General features: G+C 36.2%; 1 protein-coding gene across 4 annotated transcripts in view; it reads right to left on the bottom strand.

Moving 5' to 3' along the window:
- Nucleotides 1-6,154: 6,154 nt before the first annotated feature.
- Nucleotides 6,155-19,596, bottom strand: part of LOC139969116 (uncharacterized) — a 66,187-nt gene continuing 52,745 nt past the window's right edge. For 3 of the 4 annotated variants that reach the window (XM_071973909.1, XM_071973911.1, XM_071973910.1), the window contains exons 6-9: nucleotides 18,100-18,220; nucleotides 13,353-13,483; nucleotides 12,412-12,489; nucleotides 6,155-9,316 (exon numbers count right to left, since the gene is read on the bottom strand). In XM_071973909.1, coding sequence (XP_071830010.1) covers nucleotides 9,192-9,316; nucleotides 12,412-12,489; nucleotides 13,353-13,483; nucleotides 18,100-18,220 — 455 coding nt within the window. In that variant the 3' untranslated portion in view covers nucleotides 6,155-9,191. Of the gene's footprint in view, nucleotides 9,317-10,607; nucleotides 10,668-12,411; nucleotides 12,490-13,352; nucleotides 13,484-18,099; nucleotides 18,221-19,596 lie in introns of all 4 variants that reach the window. The other variant, XM_071973912.1, reaches the window with a different exon arrangement.

Genomic DNA, 19,596 nt, shown 5'->3' with positions numbered 1-19,596 from the left:
AGTATAAACTGAAGTGTGTTATAACACCGTAACACATGTTAGACCTGTCATCAGATTCACCTGTGCACCCAATGTACATGGGTTGATCAGTTTGTACTGTGAATAAGAGACAACCGTTAATGAGTATAAATTGAAGTGTGTTATGACCCCGTAATACATGTTAGAACAGTCAGCAGATTCACCTGTGCACCCAATGTACATGGCTTGATCAGTTTGTACTGTGATAAGAGACAACCGTTAATCAGTATAGACTGAAGTGTGTTGAAACACCGTAACACATGTTAGACCTGTCAACAGATGCTACTGTGCACCCAATGTACATGGCTTGATCAGTTTGTACTGCAGTGAATAAGAGACAGCTTTTAATCAGTATAAACTGAAGTGTGTTATAACACCGTAACACATTTTAGACCTGTCAGCATGCTACTGTGGAAAAAATTACTAACAGACGAATTCATTACTCAAAGGCTGTTTCAACTCAACTATAATGACTGGTTAAGAGTTTAAACAACTGTCCTAATGTTAGACTAGAAGGTATACCTTGTAAACATGGTTCAAATTGCAAATTTTAAGCGTTTCGCAGTAAAGTGTCACCCACTTTCTGTTAACTGTGGACGAAATTAATGGCGAAACCTTTAGAGTAGTCTGGTTAGTTCAGTCAATCATTACAGGATTGTGTTCTATTTTCTGTTTGTAATTAATCAAATACACGTTCCAAAATTGTATCACACATTAGTGTTAACATAGTAACGGGTACTCACGTTTAGCAGTTTTAACTGATACAGCCATGAGAATCGGGTGTTACGAAACATCCATTCTTTCACTATGTGTGGGTGGGTGTGCGTGTATGCGTGTATGTGCGAGCATGTGTCTAAGAATTTATGTATGTGTGCGTTTGTGCATGTATGTATATATGTATGTATGTACGAAAAGGACACAGAGAATAAACTATATATTGTTCTAATCGCATTTAAACAGAATATCTGCACTAAATTCGTAATTTTCGGTATCCTTAGTCTGTATGATATATTAGGTTATTTATATCGTTTGGTATTTTGAAACAATAAAGATGAATTTTTAAGTGAACTCAGAAGGAATTATCATGTAGATGTATTACAAACGATAAAAATAGCCTAAATATGATACAGAAATTACGAATTTATTGATGATATTCTGTTTAAATGCGATTAGACATAAATATATAGTTACCAAATTGACGCAAGCCTATAGGGTCACGTGATACATTTCTTTCAGCGCATTTTATTTTGTCAATATTTGTGTACATTTACTTCTAAATATTAACGATCAAATAATCTTAAATATGTCACACAAACCCATACACCCCGCCCCCTCCCTCACATACACAATATTAACAGTGCAGGTACCACTTGTTCTAGTTATTTAAGTACGCTATACGGTAACACTTCACACAATACAGGCTCATTATCAAAATGACTGAACTATGATCATTGCCTATAACACTCAGGTCATAGATAAAAAAGTTTCTTCAGCCAATCACAATAATGATTTTCTTCAGAAACTGATACGTCACTAAAACGGATTAGTTGATTATTATAGATATAGCAGTCACTAGGTGACGCATGTTTTCTCATATGCGTAAAGTATAAGTCATAAAAGCAAATTACACTTTTCAATCGTTTGCAAGATTTTAGTGATTGCATTGATGTAAACTGTATGTAGGACATTGCCAATCTTCTGTGTACCTGGAAGAGTGACTATGTAAGTTATACCCTTAAACTTGATTTCACTTTGTGTCGCTTTTATCTGAAAGAATGATTGTAAGGCAATTAAGTTTCGATATGACCGGTGTAACAGGAAATTCCCCCCCCCCTGAAAATTCCCCCCGGGGGGATTTTTCCTAGGATAAATCCCCCACCCTGAAAATTTACCCCCCCCCCCACCATAAGCATGATCAATTTTCCTGCCAGCACCTGCAAGTCTTTAGCTTGCAATGAATTTCATAATATTCCTATATTCCAATAGGCGATATCTCAAATTCAGTGTATGATGAGATGGTCGATCGCTTGTTCATGGCAATTAAACGCTAGGAATATATCCTTCACGTATTCGCAACATTTTTTTTAGTGGCCAGCGGACAGTTAGTTGGAAGGAATTTAGGGAGGGAATTAGGAAGTTAGGGGGGGGGGGGATTTTTCCTAGGATAAAACATTGAATCCTCCTGTGGAACCATCATACCAACACAATGTAATAGTTTCAATTTACAATGATTATACTTGACTACATCAGAGCATCAGAGCTAGTCCCATTCCATTCATGGCACTGCATTCATGGCCTAACCCTAACCCTAACCCAAGACATTTCCTCTGAATATCCTTATTGCAGGAATGATATATTCCAAGTTCATGCCCAAAAAATGTTAAAATCTCCTTATTCCATGATGAGATATCCTTGATAGGTGTACAAAAATATAATTAACTAGAATTACATGAAGGTGGGGGGGAATTTTTCCAGGTTGGGGGGAATATTTCCTAGGAATAATGCCCACCCGGGGGGAATATTTCCCAGGAAATATTCCCCCGGGGGGAATATTTTCAGGGGGGGGGAATCCTGTCACACCGGGTTATATAAAACTAGTGTTTTTACTTTTTGTTTTGGAACTAACCTTTAAACATCACTCAATGGTACAGTTCATAAGTCAGCTCCTCAGTATCAACAAACAACTCAAAAGTAAAACATATTTTCATGGCCTCACAGTACGTACTATGTTAACTATATTCTGTTCTAAGCAATATAGTTACTGTTGAGTCGTAAACACATGTGAACAAACGGGTAACGTTTGTAGTACATTGGCTTTAACATATGAACAGACGGTAATAGGTATGAACAAGAACTTGAAACGTTACTTCTTTTGAATAATGACGTTTACTGTTTGCGCATTTCATACATTTTTTAATACATCTGCTGCTGTATTCCCGATCAGTAAAGGTAGGCCTAAGCCTGTCAGTTAGACAATACGTATGTATTAATTATCGACGGTGTTCTGACATTAGTTAGTCAACTGTGGTGTATAACTGTCTTCGTTGGTTCGATTCCTTTCATCGCTGCTTTCAGGACATTTGAACATTGCATCGAAGCCTCCAATAACATCTGATACAATTACTAACGTAAAGCCTATTTTTGTGTGCGTAGCACCATAATATTAGTATCATTAATACCAGCATTGCTAAATGAGGTTACCATGGTAGCTCGCACCATATGTTTAGTATACTTCAGGCTGAAAGGTTGCTTTCTCAGATATTTTGGCGATCATTTTGCCAAGGGGTGCTAATATCGAGGGGCTCGTAGCCATACCATTACTTGATCTGATTCGTTTGCTTGAGTTAACTTAGGCAGCTAGCTGGGATAGGGATTAAGTTTCCCGAGATATTTGTTTCCTTACAACTTATAACCCATAGTTTAAGAGCAAGTTCAGCTGACGACAACGGGCCTATGAGATTCGAGAATTTTAACATGTATAAATGAACCTCAGATATTCTTGATGTGGCCAGCTATCGGCTCATTTATTTCAACACCTTTTTTATCAATGGTTCATCGAATATATATGCAATAAATTAAAGAAGTGTCCAGTTAATGACTTACCATCATTGAGAGCAATGGTGAGGTAATTATGTCTGAATAGAATTTACAGTAACCAAGAGAATATGGATGGAGACCAAAAGTAGCCACCACAAGAAGATTCATCTGGCAACGAAGGAGAAGTTGACAATTCTGAAAACGGTTCTCCAGAAGATGCCGGAAGTATGAGTGGCCAACATATGCATCAAGGACAGCATCAATCGAACTATGTAACTGGTCAACCAACTCCGAGAAATAGCCAGTCCCAGTAATCATCACACACGACATCCTTCACATAAACCATACACACGGGGCCAATTTGTAAACCAAAAAGAAAGCGAGCCTGCTTCGGATCGAGTATTTTCTTCTGTTGTTCCTAGCATTTCCATAACACTGCCAGCACAAGGTATAACTCATCGCTTTGGCAAGAATTTACAACGAATAACTTTATCTAGTGATCGACAGCAAACCAGTGTAGGAACGGAATACGAGGGACACCAAAAAAAAACACCATGTCAATTGCTGATCAAGTTACAGTTAACCCGTCCGTGGAAGACGGACAAAGAGAAAATCCGGGAATTGATGGAGATCATATTCAATCCAACAAGGGCGTAGGAACCGGGGGGGCTGGGGGGCGACAGCCCCCCAGTGAAAAATGTGGAGGGGCGGAAGTATCATTCCGCCCCCCCCCCCCCCCCGCTCCGCAAGTCAGAAAACCCCTTTTTCATTTCCAAATAAGAAAAAAAAATTTCATTTGGAGCACCAAATTGCATCTAAGGCCAGGTGAAAATACAAAATTAAGGTAACAAAATGGAGTGGGTGTTGAAGTGTGCTATATTGCACCAAATTGCATCTGAGGCCACCTGGAAATGCAAGAAATTCCAAAGGGGAGGGGGACACCCCCTCCCCTTAGACCCCTCCCCCAGGCCGGCCATCAGTCTTCAGCCCCCCCCCCACTCAAAAGTACCTTCCTACGCCACTGCAATCAAATGCGCCAAGCAGAGATAGAAATTCAAATCCCAGACTTCAGAGAAATCACCCACGGCCAAAATCTCATTTATCTGGCATCGAAATGATGGTGTTACGCATAGTTAATTTCATGACTGATTTAGTCAATGGTAGAGTATAAGACGATAGGTTTAAAGTGACATAGATTATAGAATTTTAGAATTTAATATCATAGAATTAAACTTATAGATTAACAAGGGTTAAACTGATATATCATTTGACTTTTTACGTGAAACAAGAGTCTTGTCAAGAATATCCTGTTTATTCAAGAATATAAAAACCTATAAAATATACGGTATAAATTTAAAATATTCTTGTGACTTTTAATAAGTATTTTTTAACTGCATTTATCAGAGACCGTATGGATTAAATCTTACACCATTTGTCCGTTGCACGTTGTATGCATGCTCTGTATACTAGGTTAGGCTGGATGGGCATTTGTATTCATTGACTTGCTTTGTTTCTTTATTTTTCTTCTCTATGGGTTCTAAGCAAGTGAAATGGCTCTTGTGAGCCATATTGATATGCTTCTTCCTATCACCGAGTCTCAACCCTTAAAGATGTAATTACTCTCGTGAAATTGGAATATTACACTATATGGTCAACTGAAAGACCAATAAGATCTACGTGTGCTTTATTGCATATTCTATGTTGCAATATCCTATCACAGGTAGATCCCATGCCTCTATATAAGAACATCCCAAGTTTTACAAACCTCATGTTTCTGTTTGCCATAGATTCTGTGGACAACATTAAGTATCGGTCTCATATCTTTTACTCTCTTCGTGGACGCCGACTGGTAGTTTTACCTGTTTAGCCTGCTAGTTTACTGCTTGACAGGATTTTTACATGGACACTAAGGATGTGCATGTACAATTGAAAACGACTATTGATACTAGTATAGAAACGAATGCTTTTATTTTCATAAACATTGTCCATAAGTGACGTATAAAAAGTTTGATTTTGAAAATGTACTGCGTAGATGATGGAATTTAAAACTTTGGGAATTTTCCAAGTTTTATCTCCTTTAAATTTATCTAAAGTGTATCATTTTATCCATGTGGTATGACCCTGTTGTAATTCAAAACGTATTTGCGAACTCGTGTATGATATTGCCGACTACATTGATACATTGCCGACTACATACGATTGTCTTGTAATGTGTTTATTGCAATTATGCATCTATTCCATGCATGTTAACGTTTTTTTCTTTACATTATACCGTGTCTGGTTTGGAAAGATTGCAAGTGAAATAGTCCATATAGCATGGAAACATGAATTTTAATGATTCAGCATTGCTGTTTTTCGGTGTGGATTTGACGTTACTTCACGTAGCTCTCTGTAAAAAGACGTCGTAGGGTATGCTACCATATCGATTCATTCAGTTGACGATGTTAGAAACATTTTGCCAACTCTTCTACGCCCCACCTGTCCTGTCCTCATTTACTGGGAAATGTTAGTGAAGCTTTAACGCATGTTGTCACCAAAACAAAAACAGACAGCAGAATAATAATAATAATAATAATAATAATAATGATAATACACAATATTATGCAGCCTTCTATCTTTATTTAATAGAGAAATGTATATAACGGTAATAGAAAAGCAATATCGTATACAACTTTTTTTTTAATATGTATTCTTTTGTTACTATGAAATGCCTGTTTTCTTACTTAACCAGATAAATGACTCTTGTTAACCTTATACAAGATACTCACGAAATATTTCGTAGGAGTCTTCACTTATATTGTGTTCGGTATGGATTGTTTTTATAATGATTCCTATCGTATCTAACTAATCAAAATCGTATCCAAACGTCCGGAATTTGATTTTGTACTTATTTTGCAGACTTTATTAAATCAAACAATACAATTATACATACTTGTAATCACCCTTACAAGGAATTAGTATCTTCTGCAAAGTTTTCGTAACCCATTTATTTTTCAAACTTAGATTTGCTTCATACTTAATTTCCCTTAGCGAAGCTACATCACAGCGTGAATATTATCTGGATTATTAAGTACTGTAATGTTGTCATTTCCATTCTGCATCTGTAATGTACATTTTACTCCTTTTGACTTTGAATTATATTAGTATTTGACAACTCTTTCAAGTAATTTTCGGTGATGATTTGATGATATGATTTTCGGTACATATATCGATATCGTTATGTAATGTTTTTGTACCCAGTGAGACAACATTAAAGAATCTGGCCGGAAAACCATTCAATTGGATTGATCTGAAAAAAATAACATTTTGATACAATGTGGCACACATTTTGCACAATCTGATGAACCAAGTAATATCCAGATGTAATAAACCAAGATTCGTCCGTTATGTTATTGATATTCCCTTATCACCTTACGTTAAAGAAAGTAAGGAATCCCTGTTGAAATAGGGTAACCAACTTAATAACAACAGGCAGGGGTATAATACAATAGTCCAACATCATGGCTTCAATGAGTTCCATAATGTATCAAAAATGCAGGGAAATATACAAGATAGATCCTTACATAATTAACTTCGATCCGCATTCAATGATGGCAGCTGTCAATTTTGAATAAGATGATAGTGATTTCACGAAGGTTAATTAAAGGGGTCCCGCAGAATGGCATCAGTTTTCAACATTTACCCTCACGGCCCAGGCTAATGCAACAAAATATCCCCCAACCGACGACTTTTATTTTACAGCCCAATCAACCCATACGCGGGGACACTTGTAGGACAATATCAAAGTATTTACAGGACCAGTTCGAGAGTCAACTAATTTCCAAAATGCAAAAAAAAAAATGATCAAAAAAAAGAAGAAAGAAACCAGCTGCGACAAAAAGGCAAACAAGGAAGTTATATAAATTGAAGGCGTTGAGAATTTTCTTCTTCCTGTTACATCAATTCCTCTAAATGATAGTTAATAATACCTTCGGATCCGGGAGAACGATTTTTTTCTTCATGGTAGAATGGAGATCAACTGTAATTGTTCTGGTCTAGCTTAGTCGGCATACACTACTGACTTTCATACAAAAACAGAAGCTTATCATGAGAACTAACTACCAATTTAATTGGGGAAAATATGTGATATTTACATCTGCATGGTTTTGAACGACTTTAAGTTCAAATTTCCACTGGTTATCATGATGAGAATGCAATGTCAAGCAACAGTGCAGTCTTACGTCATGCAGCATCATGAATAGAACTTTTAAGCCAAAACCACAAATAGTTGCTAGGGGCACAAAATGATCGATAGAACCACGTTCAAATAATTTGTTAGGTGTTATTGCTTCGTAAGGGGATATTCCAATTTCCAGTATATTATTGCTATAATTAGTTCTTTGAGATATCTGACTAATATTTAGTTTGCTCATTTTTTGCTGCTAAATCGTTTTCAGTTTCCCGTTTACCAGGCAATTTTGAAGTTTGAAGAACAAAAGAAAAATCTTGGAAATTTGTCGGAATTTGGTTTCAGTAGCCTGTGTAAAAGAGAGTCTGGACGACGAAATGAAGACTCCAATTGAATAATTACAAAATCTCAATTACACAAATATAACAATGAACCACTGTATTGTTATACTGAATAAAGGAACCTTTTATTGTTGCTTTTTGTATGTTTATTTTTCCCTGCAGTTTTGGTAATTGTTTGAAATCACGTTTACTATTCTCCCTTGAGTATTTTATATTTCCTGCAAATAATAGCATGCCTCTTAAGTTGAGCTTTATAACTTTAGTTTCCTAGTAGCCTATACTAAACTCTCACAGCAGTTTATGTAATCAAGTTTTTATCATGCGGCTTTGGAAAAAAAAAATCGAACTTTTGAACTCCCATCCGATGTGTAGAGGATCTCATCTTATCGAATTAATTAATTTCTGTAACTCTATATTATTTGAGAAAAAAATATTTTACCGGAACACTAGATAGTTAGGTTTTCATCCCCCAGATTTAAATATTTGCCCCAAACCAAGGAAAATTACGAACGTTTGACCAGTTAAATTGATAACTTGGTCACAATTGTCTGCATTTCACTTGTCTAACTATGGCAATACTTTACCCAAGCCTGTTTGGATACATAACCGTACCCTGTATCAGGTAAAATATTTGCCAATCGCTTTTATAGCGTATTTGATTATGCACCTTCTACGAGGGTTTCATAGCTTCATCAGTTGTCCACTTATTTTGAGTGGTTCGCTTGCTAAAGATAACGACCAAACGCCCCCCCCCCCCCCTCACCAGCTCCCCCATAAAAAGCAAAAATACACCATTAAACGTTAGGTGTTGAACGTAAATTCTATACGAGAAATTTACATAATTTTTTCCCCATATTTTACAGTTGCATGTAGGTCTATGGTATTTCAATATTCACAATCTCCATTTTAAAGCGGCTGTTAATAGACTACAGAGTACGGTGGGAAATAATAGATTTTTTATGAAAATCAAGTTTCATCCTTGAAAAAACGGTTATGAAATATACAATGAAACTTGCTAAAAACAAAATTGAATATTTATTAATCATTAGATATGACTAATTTTGGTACGAATTCACCAAAGGTATAGTGACTTTGAAAGACTTTTGTATGATATATTAATTATAAAATTAATGTGCACGTATTGTTACATGAAAGAAAACAATAAAAGAAATAACGAAAGACAGACAAGAGCGAACGGTGTATGCTTTAATGGTGCTTGCATGATTCGGTGTTGGAGTGGTTGGTTCAATTTCTGCCAAATTAGAAAAGAAACAAAAAAAAAGGAAAGTTAGTTTATCGAACATTCTCATTTGCAGACTCATATTTCTTAAAACCAAATGTAACCGAAACGCACATTTAAGGGTTATTCCGGTATCAGATAATAAAGAATTTTTCTTAAAGAGAAAAAATTTCGACAACTGCTAGTTGAAAATTTCATCTCAATATCTGGTTCATATCTCGAAGGAGTTGGTTGATTGAATGTAACCGTTTTTGATTGGCTAAACTCTTAATATGTTCCACGAACATTACATTACGTGGTCTGTGATGTTGCCAAGGCAGTTATTTGTTGCTATAGTAATAACGTTCTTGATGATGTTTCCTTGAAATGTTATACCTTTGGAATGTTCAGTCCAGGCTAAGATCCAAGTGACTTTCGACTTATTTACTCTAACCTTTCATGAATGTGGAAGAAAGTGACTTTACAATGATGGCACGTGAACAGCTGTTTGATGAATTTGACAACTTTAATAAACCTACAAATTATTCCAAAAGTAAGATCGCAACAGATCAATTTATACGCCATCCTCGATTTCGTCATCAAATCGAAGGTTTATAAAAGAGATATACTTGATCATAAAACATTTTGTCATCCAGACACTTAATATCCTGTCAGTGAGTAACACATCGACTTGTAAAACGTAAAATGACGAAACTTTTCGTAAGATCAACTTCGTTATATTTAATGAAACCTCCACTCGTCATGCTAAAGCTTATATACGTGCTGTTGAATCACGAAAACTGTTAATAACATATGATGTTTATATGTTATTTTCCTGGCAGATCTTTAAAAAACAAAGAGTAAGTCCTAGAAGGCAGCAATGACAGAAATAGCTGAAAGGGTTATGAAATTAAAGGAGAAAAGTACAAAACGAAACAGACATTTACAATGACAACAAACCAGCAAAAAAAAATGGCAAGGAAGTAGTACCGACAGTCCTGGCGTTATACATCATGTGCAGAGAAGCGAAAGGGCTTTGCAAAGAAGATCCATTCAGCCAAATTGAGAAGATTCCGATACCCATGATGCTCGTTAAACCCTAAGAGCTCATGTGAATACATATGCAGACAGTTGAATTAATCTTGGCTCAATACAAATAATGTATCACTTAATTCATCGGAATATTCGAGAGAGAGAAAAACAGCATTACCAATCAGCCCACCGTCACCAAGTACCCGTAACACTGAATGATTGGAATAGCCCAGCAAACACTACATGTGTTTTATTTCTTCTTTGGGAAATTGAAAAAGTAACTAGTACAAACTTTTGAATCAACCCAAAAAGAACGGTTTGATTGGAATTGCCCTAGGAGGACTGAAATTGCCTGTGGGTAAATAAATTTAAGTCAAAGTAAATACTGAAAAGGACAAAATCAATACAACTTGGAAACTTCGAAAAGAATCACCTTATAATATATGTCTTCCACAAATTTAAATATGAATTGTATAAATTTGAGTTAATATGAATAAATTTCTTCCTTCAATCTCACCAAACCCACGTGAAATATTGATATACATAACCAATATCTTTCACGTTTAAATGAAAAATACTCAAATCAACAACAGTGATTTAATTTACTCTTTTTTTCTTCTTTTTTTTCGCAATAATAGGGGAGATGAGGCTGCCTCAGTTTTTCTTAAATCTATTTTCAGACATTTCTTTTTCAATTTAATGAGATATTATGTAAATTTTCGTCTTCTTTTTTGTACTTGCTAAAACGTTGTTTGTATTTTGTTTTCTTTCTAACTTTTGCTTTTGTTATCAACCAAAGTATATGTAAACAAAGTTAAATTTACCTGTTATCAGTTAAACTTTATTAATCTAAGAGAAAGAAACCGATCATCACTAAACTTCATTTAACTAAGAGAACTAACCATGAACCTCTAGTAATCACTTTTGTAAATTTAATAAGTCTATAAGAAACCTTTAAACTAACTCGCAAGGAAAATCATCTTTTCTTTTTTAGATAACTCTTACTAATCTAACTAAATGTGTTTCGATTGCCTTCGTTTGGCATTAAATGTGTTCATAAAGGAACTAAATAATGGATCAAACTAACTTGTTACTATTCTCAACGACATGAATATGTATATTACATATATGAATATTTAGTTCAACGGTCCTCTGTACAGCCAGTTGGGACAATTTCCTAATGCTAATACCTCGCTAAACTGTACACCAATATCACGCTCTCAAAGCACTGGTATTGACAGTACAAACAGTTCCAAACCTTGATCTGATAGAAACATGATATTCATACTGTTCGCACTGACAACACCAGTGCTTTGAAACGGGACTAGACACTAAAGTATAGAAAACATTGTCCCAACTGGTTGCTCTGTACTTTCAAATTGTATGCTAACTGTGTTAACATCAACCGCATAACAGTATTCATTTAAGGCGATTTTGGTTCAGTGAAACCGAAGATACTGGTAAAGAACCTCAGGTATCGCTAACGAGATGGGTCGGACTTGCTTCAATTTTGTACTGAGTTTCGGATTGTAACGAAGTTTGTACTAAAGCAGCCATATTGTAGTATTTTTGTCAACGAAAACGAAAATATCGACCAACAGTCTTGACTTTGGACTTGCATGTGAACGACGGCAAAATTATGTTTAAACTATACATAATGTTATTGTACTCTATTTAGAGTAGTTGGCTATATATTTCAACCGAACTGAATGAAGTATGACCACCTTGACTTATTCGACAGTTTATAATTGTTTTTGTTATTTCGCTAACTTTAGGAAATGATTTGTTTTAGAATAAGTTTAAATATTCTATCAGGCATCATGAGAACACAAATACAGATCAGAATAGTTTGCTTCAAACTAATATTAACCCAAAGAAATCATACTGACGTTGAGACATAAGCAGAGTATGGACTCAATTCATATACATTCTATCAACGTGTCGTTTCTTCTCTCACATTTGTTGAAAAGTCACACTTTAAGAAACATTAAACGGATAGTTTCCTTTACAGGAAGATACTTTCAAAGGCAGTTTGGCTACTTTACTCATTAATTTCTTCAATATTTTATTCAAGCAACCGAGCTTGGATGTCTTACCGAGACACTGGACAGGGTTGTATTCCCCGAGATCAGTTGCTTCGTCAATGTTTTCGGCCAACTGATCAACATCCTCACCTGTTTAAAATAGAACAGAAAGGTGAAACAGATTAATTTGCTGAGAGTGGAGTTAAATGTTAATGATGCAAGAACGTGTATGTGGCTTCGTATAGAGACATGTGCAGCTATACCAATTTCTAAAACAATGTTTTAAGCTAAGGAATGCCTATGTTGGACAGGGGTTAGTATATGCCACTCTCTTGAAATTGCGTTTGCCGGTTTGTATTGAATGAAACCTGGAGAGGCGTGCCTCGATGTACGGTACGGGAAGGTACAGTTACGTTTGACTGGCAGCAAAGAAAAGTGATCGCCACAAACTAAGGGCTAGTTCGTCACTTGATATGGACAGCACTTGTAAATTATGTCCTTCTGTGGTTGGTGATGTTCTAATTAGATACAATTCATGAGATTCAGCTTGCATCTATCGCTTTGGTTAATAGAAGCTGAGTGGTAGATTGGAATGTGTCGAATCTATTGTAAGTGACGTAGCAAGGAGCAAGGAGCAGCAGGGCTCCGGTGCACCAAAATGGACCTCGAAGGAACGTCCACATTCACCAAAGCCCAACAACGATTATGGCCTTGCGTGAACAACTTATGATATTTGGCACCTCTATATACGCCCGGGGTTGGCACTCTCAGGCATTTCCTGGCGAGATTCCTCTGGCAACCGGTTTCAGCGGAAGAGTGGTTTTATTCCTTCGGGGCTTGTACCTCCGGGCCCTGCCGCAGGTGGACGTACCGGCATTTTAGCATGGCTGGGTGTTGCATAGGATGATGTGTGAGGCTACTTATTTGGTCTGCAACAACACGTGTATATTCAGCGTTGTTAAGAATCCTATTTTTAAAAACATAAGCAATCCTATTTAATGGTTCTGACTTACCAATGACCCAGAAATCGACAGACTGGCATCCTTCAATGGTAGGATGGTCGTTAGTCTCAGACTCAGGTACAACTATCTGCCACATCTCAACTCCATCGACGCCGGTGCTGATCGCCAACCGGAATTCATATCTGTGAACACAAAAAGAAAGAATTCATATTCAATTTCGCATAGGAAATACGTTTGTTTCATTTCGAATGAAACCTCGAAAATCACTAACTGGTAAAATGATGTTAAAATGCAAGATGAACCAAAGCAAAATAAACGACAAAACAAAAAGAAGTGGACGAATTATTATATATCTCACATTTCTGTGTTTGTAATGAGAAATCTGACCTATATTTCTTTAACACAGTGAACTGCTTTAACTTCATTCGAGACATTGCTACTGCGAATGGATAATGTAATAGCTGTATCATTATTTACATCACAAATAAACAATCCACTGATAAGCGGTGAAAGAATGACCTATAGAAGTATAAGGATTAAGGTTCAGGTCCTCTCCGATTAACAATCTTGCCACAGTGTATTCCAAAGTTCGATTACACAACATTTTTATGTAACAAGGCAAACGGATCCCTGCATGAAGCTAACCACAAACTACATGTGTTTTGAACTCCGTAAGTCAAGTCAGCGCATTCGGTAAGATAGTGAGTGACACACTATCAGGGACCACAACTCGGAGACGTTTCTTTTTCCGCAGGAGACAAACTATTTTCAGTGGTAAAGGGAGCGTGCGGCTGTAGAGACACCACGCCCACATGATTATCACCGCTATCAATATTATCAGGGGCCTTGTCGCGCCCCCCCCCCCTTCCACCTGTCCCCTTCGTTGTCGGAAACATGTTTATGGTACAACCGATATCAGACGTCACTACTTTGCTGTTATGATATCTTATTATGATATCGTTAATTATGATACCGTTTTAATTATGATATCGTTAAAGTTCATTCTAAGTTGCATTTTAGTAAATGTACAGAAAGTTTCAAGCAGATAATGCTAAAACAATTCATGGAGGAGGTAATTATTGCTTGAAACTTCGCCTTAATGTGGAAAAGTCACGTGACTCACACACAAAATATAAGAATATATATATACATAGATATGTATCAATTACAATTGAATTATGGAAAATGCATTTCTAGTGGATTGCCCACTTCGTATGAATATTCATCAATATCAAGTAAAGTGTATACACTACAAAAGTAGTAAACAAACTGATTTAATTTTCCAACAGCTTTATTGTCATTTCTATGATGCAACATAAACAAAATTATCTACTGACATTATAGAGATGAAATGGTTGAGCGGTTTTTTCAATTATATCCAAAGGGAAAAGTTTATTCTAAAAATTTAACGAAAGAGTCGGGATCCATCTCCTTTTAATGCTAGCTCCATTAACACCAACAAATTAAGAAAACAAAACGTGATTTTCTTCAAACAAAAAAATAAAACAATTGCCTACCCACATTATCTTTCACGATACGTAAAGGTTTAGCTGCCCGAAAACAAACGGAACGGTATAATACTACAGAGTATGGCAAAGGAAAATTGGAATCTTTGTTTGCATATGTTTCAATATCTGGTTGTTTGGGAAAATATCCATTATCGGGATAATAATGGAAGATGAAGTATTCTCTAATGTAATTTGACCGTGAATTAATCAAACAACCACGTCCTTAGGAACAGAATTTTGAATCCTTTATAAAGACCAGTCAGATAAAACAGATTGAAATAAATAATAAGAAAAAAAACCTTGTTATGATGGACTGCACCTTTACAGATTTATACGTGACAAAATGAAACATTCACCGGTTCCATGTACTGTTTTTGAACATGAAAACGATTACCGAGCACAAACAACCTAATGTTTCTGCACAGGATCTTTCATAAATGAGCTCTGTGTGACAGTTTCGTAATGTATTTTGAATCTCTGAGAGAGAATCAGTTTATATATAAATGTCATGACGCAATAACAGATGTGCACAATATCGTTTAGGATGGAAAGAGCACACTTTTACATTAAACAGAGTTATGGAAATCACCAAGCTCATTAGCCTCTCTGTGTAATGTCCCATCCTGACAAATATTTTTTGAAGTAATTTGTCCATCCCTTGCAAATAGCTATTTCGAAGTTATGATGTTGAGAGTAGCGTAGAAAAGAATTAAAACAGGAAAATAGGCTGTGGTATCAAAAGATTGAAACCTTCTGCTCAGAACAGGATTGTCGTGCCAATGGAACAAAAATGTGAAGATCACATTCGGTTTCTTTGGCTCAAAATATTTTAACTGTATTGGTTTGACTAGTTTATTTCATAAGTATATAGCAACTGCATTTATACTTGCATAACCACTTTAATATTGTTATTATATAGGTTGAGGTGTGCCGAATTATGGTTAAACAAAGCATGGCTTGGTCATAGTGACTCATAATAGTTGAGACCTCACACAAAATACAGCTTTAATATTATCCTCACCACCCTATTCTATATACTACACATGACTTAAACATGTACTTCAGTTATTTTTACCATATTTCCGTAATTCTGTTTAATAATTCTGTCCGTTTGCTTACTAAAGCATTTATTTTAAGTTTCCTAAAATAAAGATGTGTTTGCTGCTTGGGAGAAGTTACTTTTGCAAGCAACAGCAAATATTGCATGATACAAATATCTTGCGTTTTATGAGTTATATGAGCCCAGTCTCTTTAACTTCGTAGAGATCCGATCTAAGAGATTGTTCCGGTCAATCAAATACCAAATTTATTAACTATAAACTTCAACAGGTTGAGAAATCCCAGCACATGTTGTTGTCTGTTAAAGTATTAATGTTCCTAGATTGGTACAGCTAAATTGTTGAACAGCAACTTGATGGTGGATGGGGGGGGGGGTGGTTGGAAGTTTCATGTTGAACTTTTCTTGATTGAACTGGATTACACTTTTGTTGCATCGCTAATAGGTAGGTTTTTTTCTAAGTTTTGCTGTAAACTTGACGAATTTAACCTATAATTTCCAATATATTATCCAGCATTTCCAGAACAAACAAAATCTCTTCAATAAAAGGTTTTGGTTATGGATGTGCATGTCGCCAAATAAGTTTTGTCAACATGACTCCGAGGCACACGCGGACCAATATTGTAAGTCTGAAAGTTAATTGAGGCTATCCAGGATATCATAGAGTTTTATTAGTTTCCTTTATCGTCGGTGCCTACGAGGGCTATGAAGGAAGGCGAATTTATCAGACAAAGTACCGGTAATCCAGATTTGCCATTGATACAACCGGGTTTTTAAACATTTAAGTGTTCAATATTTGTACACCTATTACTCTCCAAGCAGAGCCTAGAAAGTGACCCATGCATGTCATTGTGATCTGATGTGGTATTCAGGCTTTTTTGGTTTTTAAATTTATCTTTTGTCTTTTTTTCTTCTGAATTTCCAATTACTGTCTACTAAACTAATTCACTTCTCATCGAAACTCAACACTAATCCAATATAATAATCTTAGGACGACATGTTCGTGTCTCTAGCCTTGATATCGTTTTCGTCATCCAAGGTAATTCATACCCCCCTTTTCGTTTGGTAGTTACGCGACAAATTCGCCAGGCCTCAATTCAATTTTCTTCTCGTTTTTTTCCTACAACTGTCGTATTCCCCCTGTATATATATAAATATATATCTATGTATACTAGTGTTGAGGGGAGCGACACTTGTGTTACAAATGCAATATTAATTGTGTTTCTTTCGAAGTGTGATGAGTATTCTGCTTAGCGAGTCACACGTCTTACGGTTTGTTGGAAACAAGAATGAAATCGATCTTGTCAATTTTGGGGGAAACCTTGACAGAGTTTAGCATGTTTGGTTGTTTTAATGATTAGAATGGAAAGACGAGACGATATGAACTGATAACAAACAGGCCTCACCTTCTGATGTTACGTGCTATTGAACTTTCGAAATTTCCATCACGGATTTAAACGCAGATAATTCGTACACACACTTTTACGGGTAGTGATGTGTGATGTCTGAAGCTATATAGAGACGTAGCTGGCTTTGAGTAAGTTTACGAGACATAGGTTTTATCTATGTAGCAGACTATGCAAGTTTATGCAGCAGACTTGTACTGCGAGTACACCGTATAGGAGTAAGAGCACAAATAGAATTCCCCTTGGTATGAGTACGAGTACAAGGTATTCTTAGCGCAATAACGAGGTCTTAGTCTTGCATAGTAAGATTGCATAGCAAGTCAAATAATTCCCAGGAACATGTTTCGTGTAAGTTTACGAGTACAAATCTATTATACCGAGTCCGAATATAGGCATCTATGCTAGAATTACAAGCGCGAACTCACTGCAACCCTAATATATGCAGTTCTTGGCTTACCGTGTTGTATACATATACCATCAATGATGTGTACGTTGCCCCTAAAACTCTGCAGAATTACGCCCAACCAGAACAAAGAAATGGTCGGCCATAAATGATCCTCATAACATGATGACAACAATTGTTGGTTGTAAGTTCAGATTAACTAACTGGTAGAGTACATATAGGGAACGAGGGCGCAGTGCTAACAACTTTCCAATGTGTAGTCTAGTAGATGGGAAAGTGCAGAGTTGGAGTTGGAGACAGGTAAGGAAGGAGCGAATTAAATCATATATGCCCTGGCATTTAATTATATTTTGTGCGACTTTTACCACTTTTACCACGGATTTAATATAACTGTGCAATAAATAAATTCCATCATCCAACTTACGGATCAAATTCCACCGACGAAGGGAAGGACCAGGTAATACGTTTTCCTTGTTCTTCGATTGGTTGCACTTGAGAGCAATAAACTTCGCCGCCGACCTCCAGTCTTAAGATTCTTCCGATGTCTAAAGAAAATGTGATCAAAATAGAGAATTGAACAAACACACGCACACATAAGACCGGCGTTACCTACGAGTTAAGAAATCAAACCGAGTTGTTTCAGATAGCGACCACGTGATTCCTTTATGCAAAGCATATGATTCGATAGAATCGAACTTCCTTTCCATATAAACCTGTATACCACGATCTGGGAGACGTTTGTGACCTTAATTGGGTTTATTTAGTTGCAACATCGTCGTAACTAGTAGAACATGCGTGATGAATATGTTACTAACAGCGTGTCAGTTCATTACACATTTCCCTCATACCTTATACAGTGCGGCAACTGAACCGTCATGTTTAAAGTCTATTAAATTAATATTCAATAATATTCAATTACTGCGAACACTTTGGAGACGTGCATTCTTGAAGCCACATTAATTAGTAATACTGAACCATCTCGTAATGATTTTATATTTCATTAAAGTTATTTGCTATGTTATTACTAGTGCGATTGAAACGATTTTGATTTTCATTTGTTTGTCGAACGTTTGCCTCCAAATGCACTATTATAACGAACAGAGCTCTTTAAGACAGTAAGTGAGGTCTTATCCTAACAACTGTTCGGAAATATTACTACAATATAATGACTTTTGTATTTTTTTGAATTTTGCTCGAACTGAAAATGTCAAGCACAGGATATATCTGACAATAACCAACGTAGTCTGGATAGCAACGTTTGCTTTCTCTCAAAGGCTATCGAACTGTCGAAAAATGTACTGCATTCCACTACGAACATTGTTTTGTTACATCCAACATGCAAAATGACTTTGACCTTATGACATACATTGTATATTATTACGACAAAATACGTGACAGTTTGATTGCTTCCAAACATGAAAACAGTAATAGTTTTAGTTGTATACCTGTATATCATACACATAATCCAGGGAATCGGTCAAAATATTTTTCGAAGCGTTATAAGGATTATCACGATTTGCTGTGAACGGTATGTTATTATTGGAGTTGAATGTATGTAGCTTCACAACGTATTACTTTACAGTTAACTTTGAAATATAACCACCAAGGGATGCATTAAAACCTCCCTGGGTTTATGCAAGGAAACGCAACCCAGACCCTAAGAGGTCCCGTCACGCGAAGCCGGATACTCACTGCAACACGAAATACTTTACGAATTAGAAGGATGACAGTGTATTCAGTCAACGTTTCATGTATGAAACTTTTCATGTATAAACAATCAAGGTTGTTATGTTGATCAATACTAGATCTATAGATTACACGGCTCACAACAACGACATGCTATTGTATGACATATGTATGGATCTTGGGAGGTGACGTCGAACTGTTCTGCAAAATTTTGAAATAATGACTTTCCCATCAG

Source organism: Apostichopus japonicus, chromosome 6 (genome assembly GCF_037975245.1).
Source record: "Apostichopus japonicus isolate 1M-3 chromosome 6, ASM3797524v1, whole genome shotgun sequence".
Taxonomy (NCBI): Eukaryota; Metazoa; Echinodermata; class Holothuroidea; order Aspidochirotida; family Stichopodidae; genus Apostichopus; species Apostichopus japonicus.
Note: the sequence above shows the minus strand (reverse complement) of the source record. Positions and strands in the feature narration are given on the sequence as shown.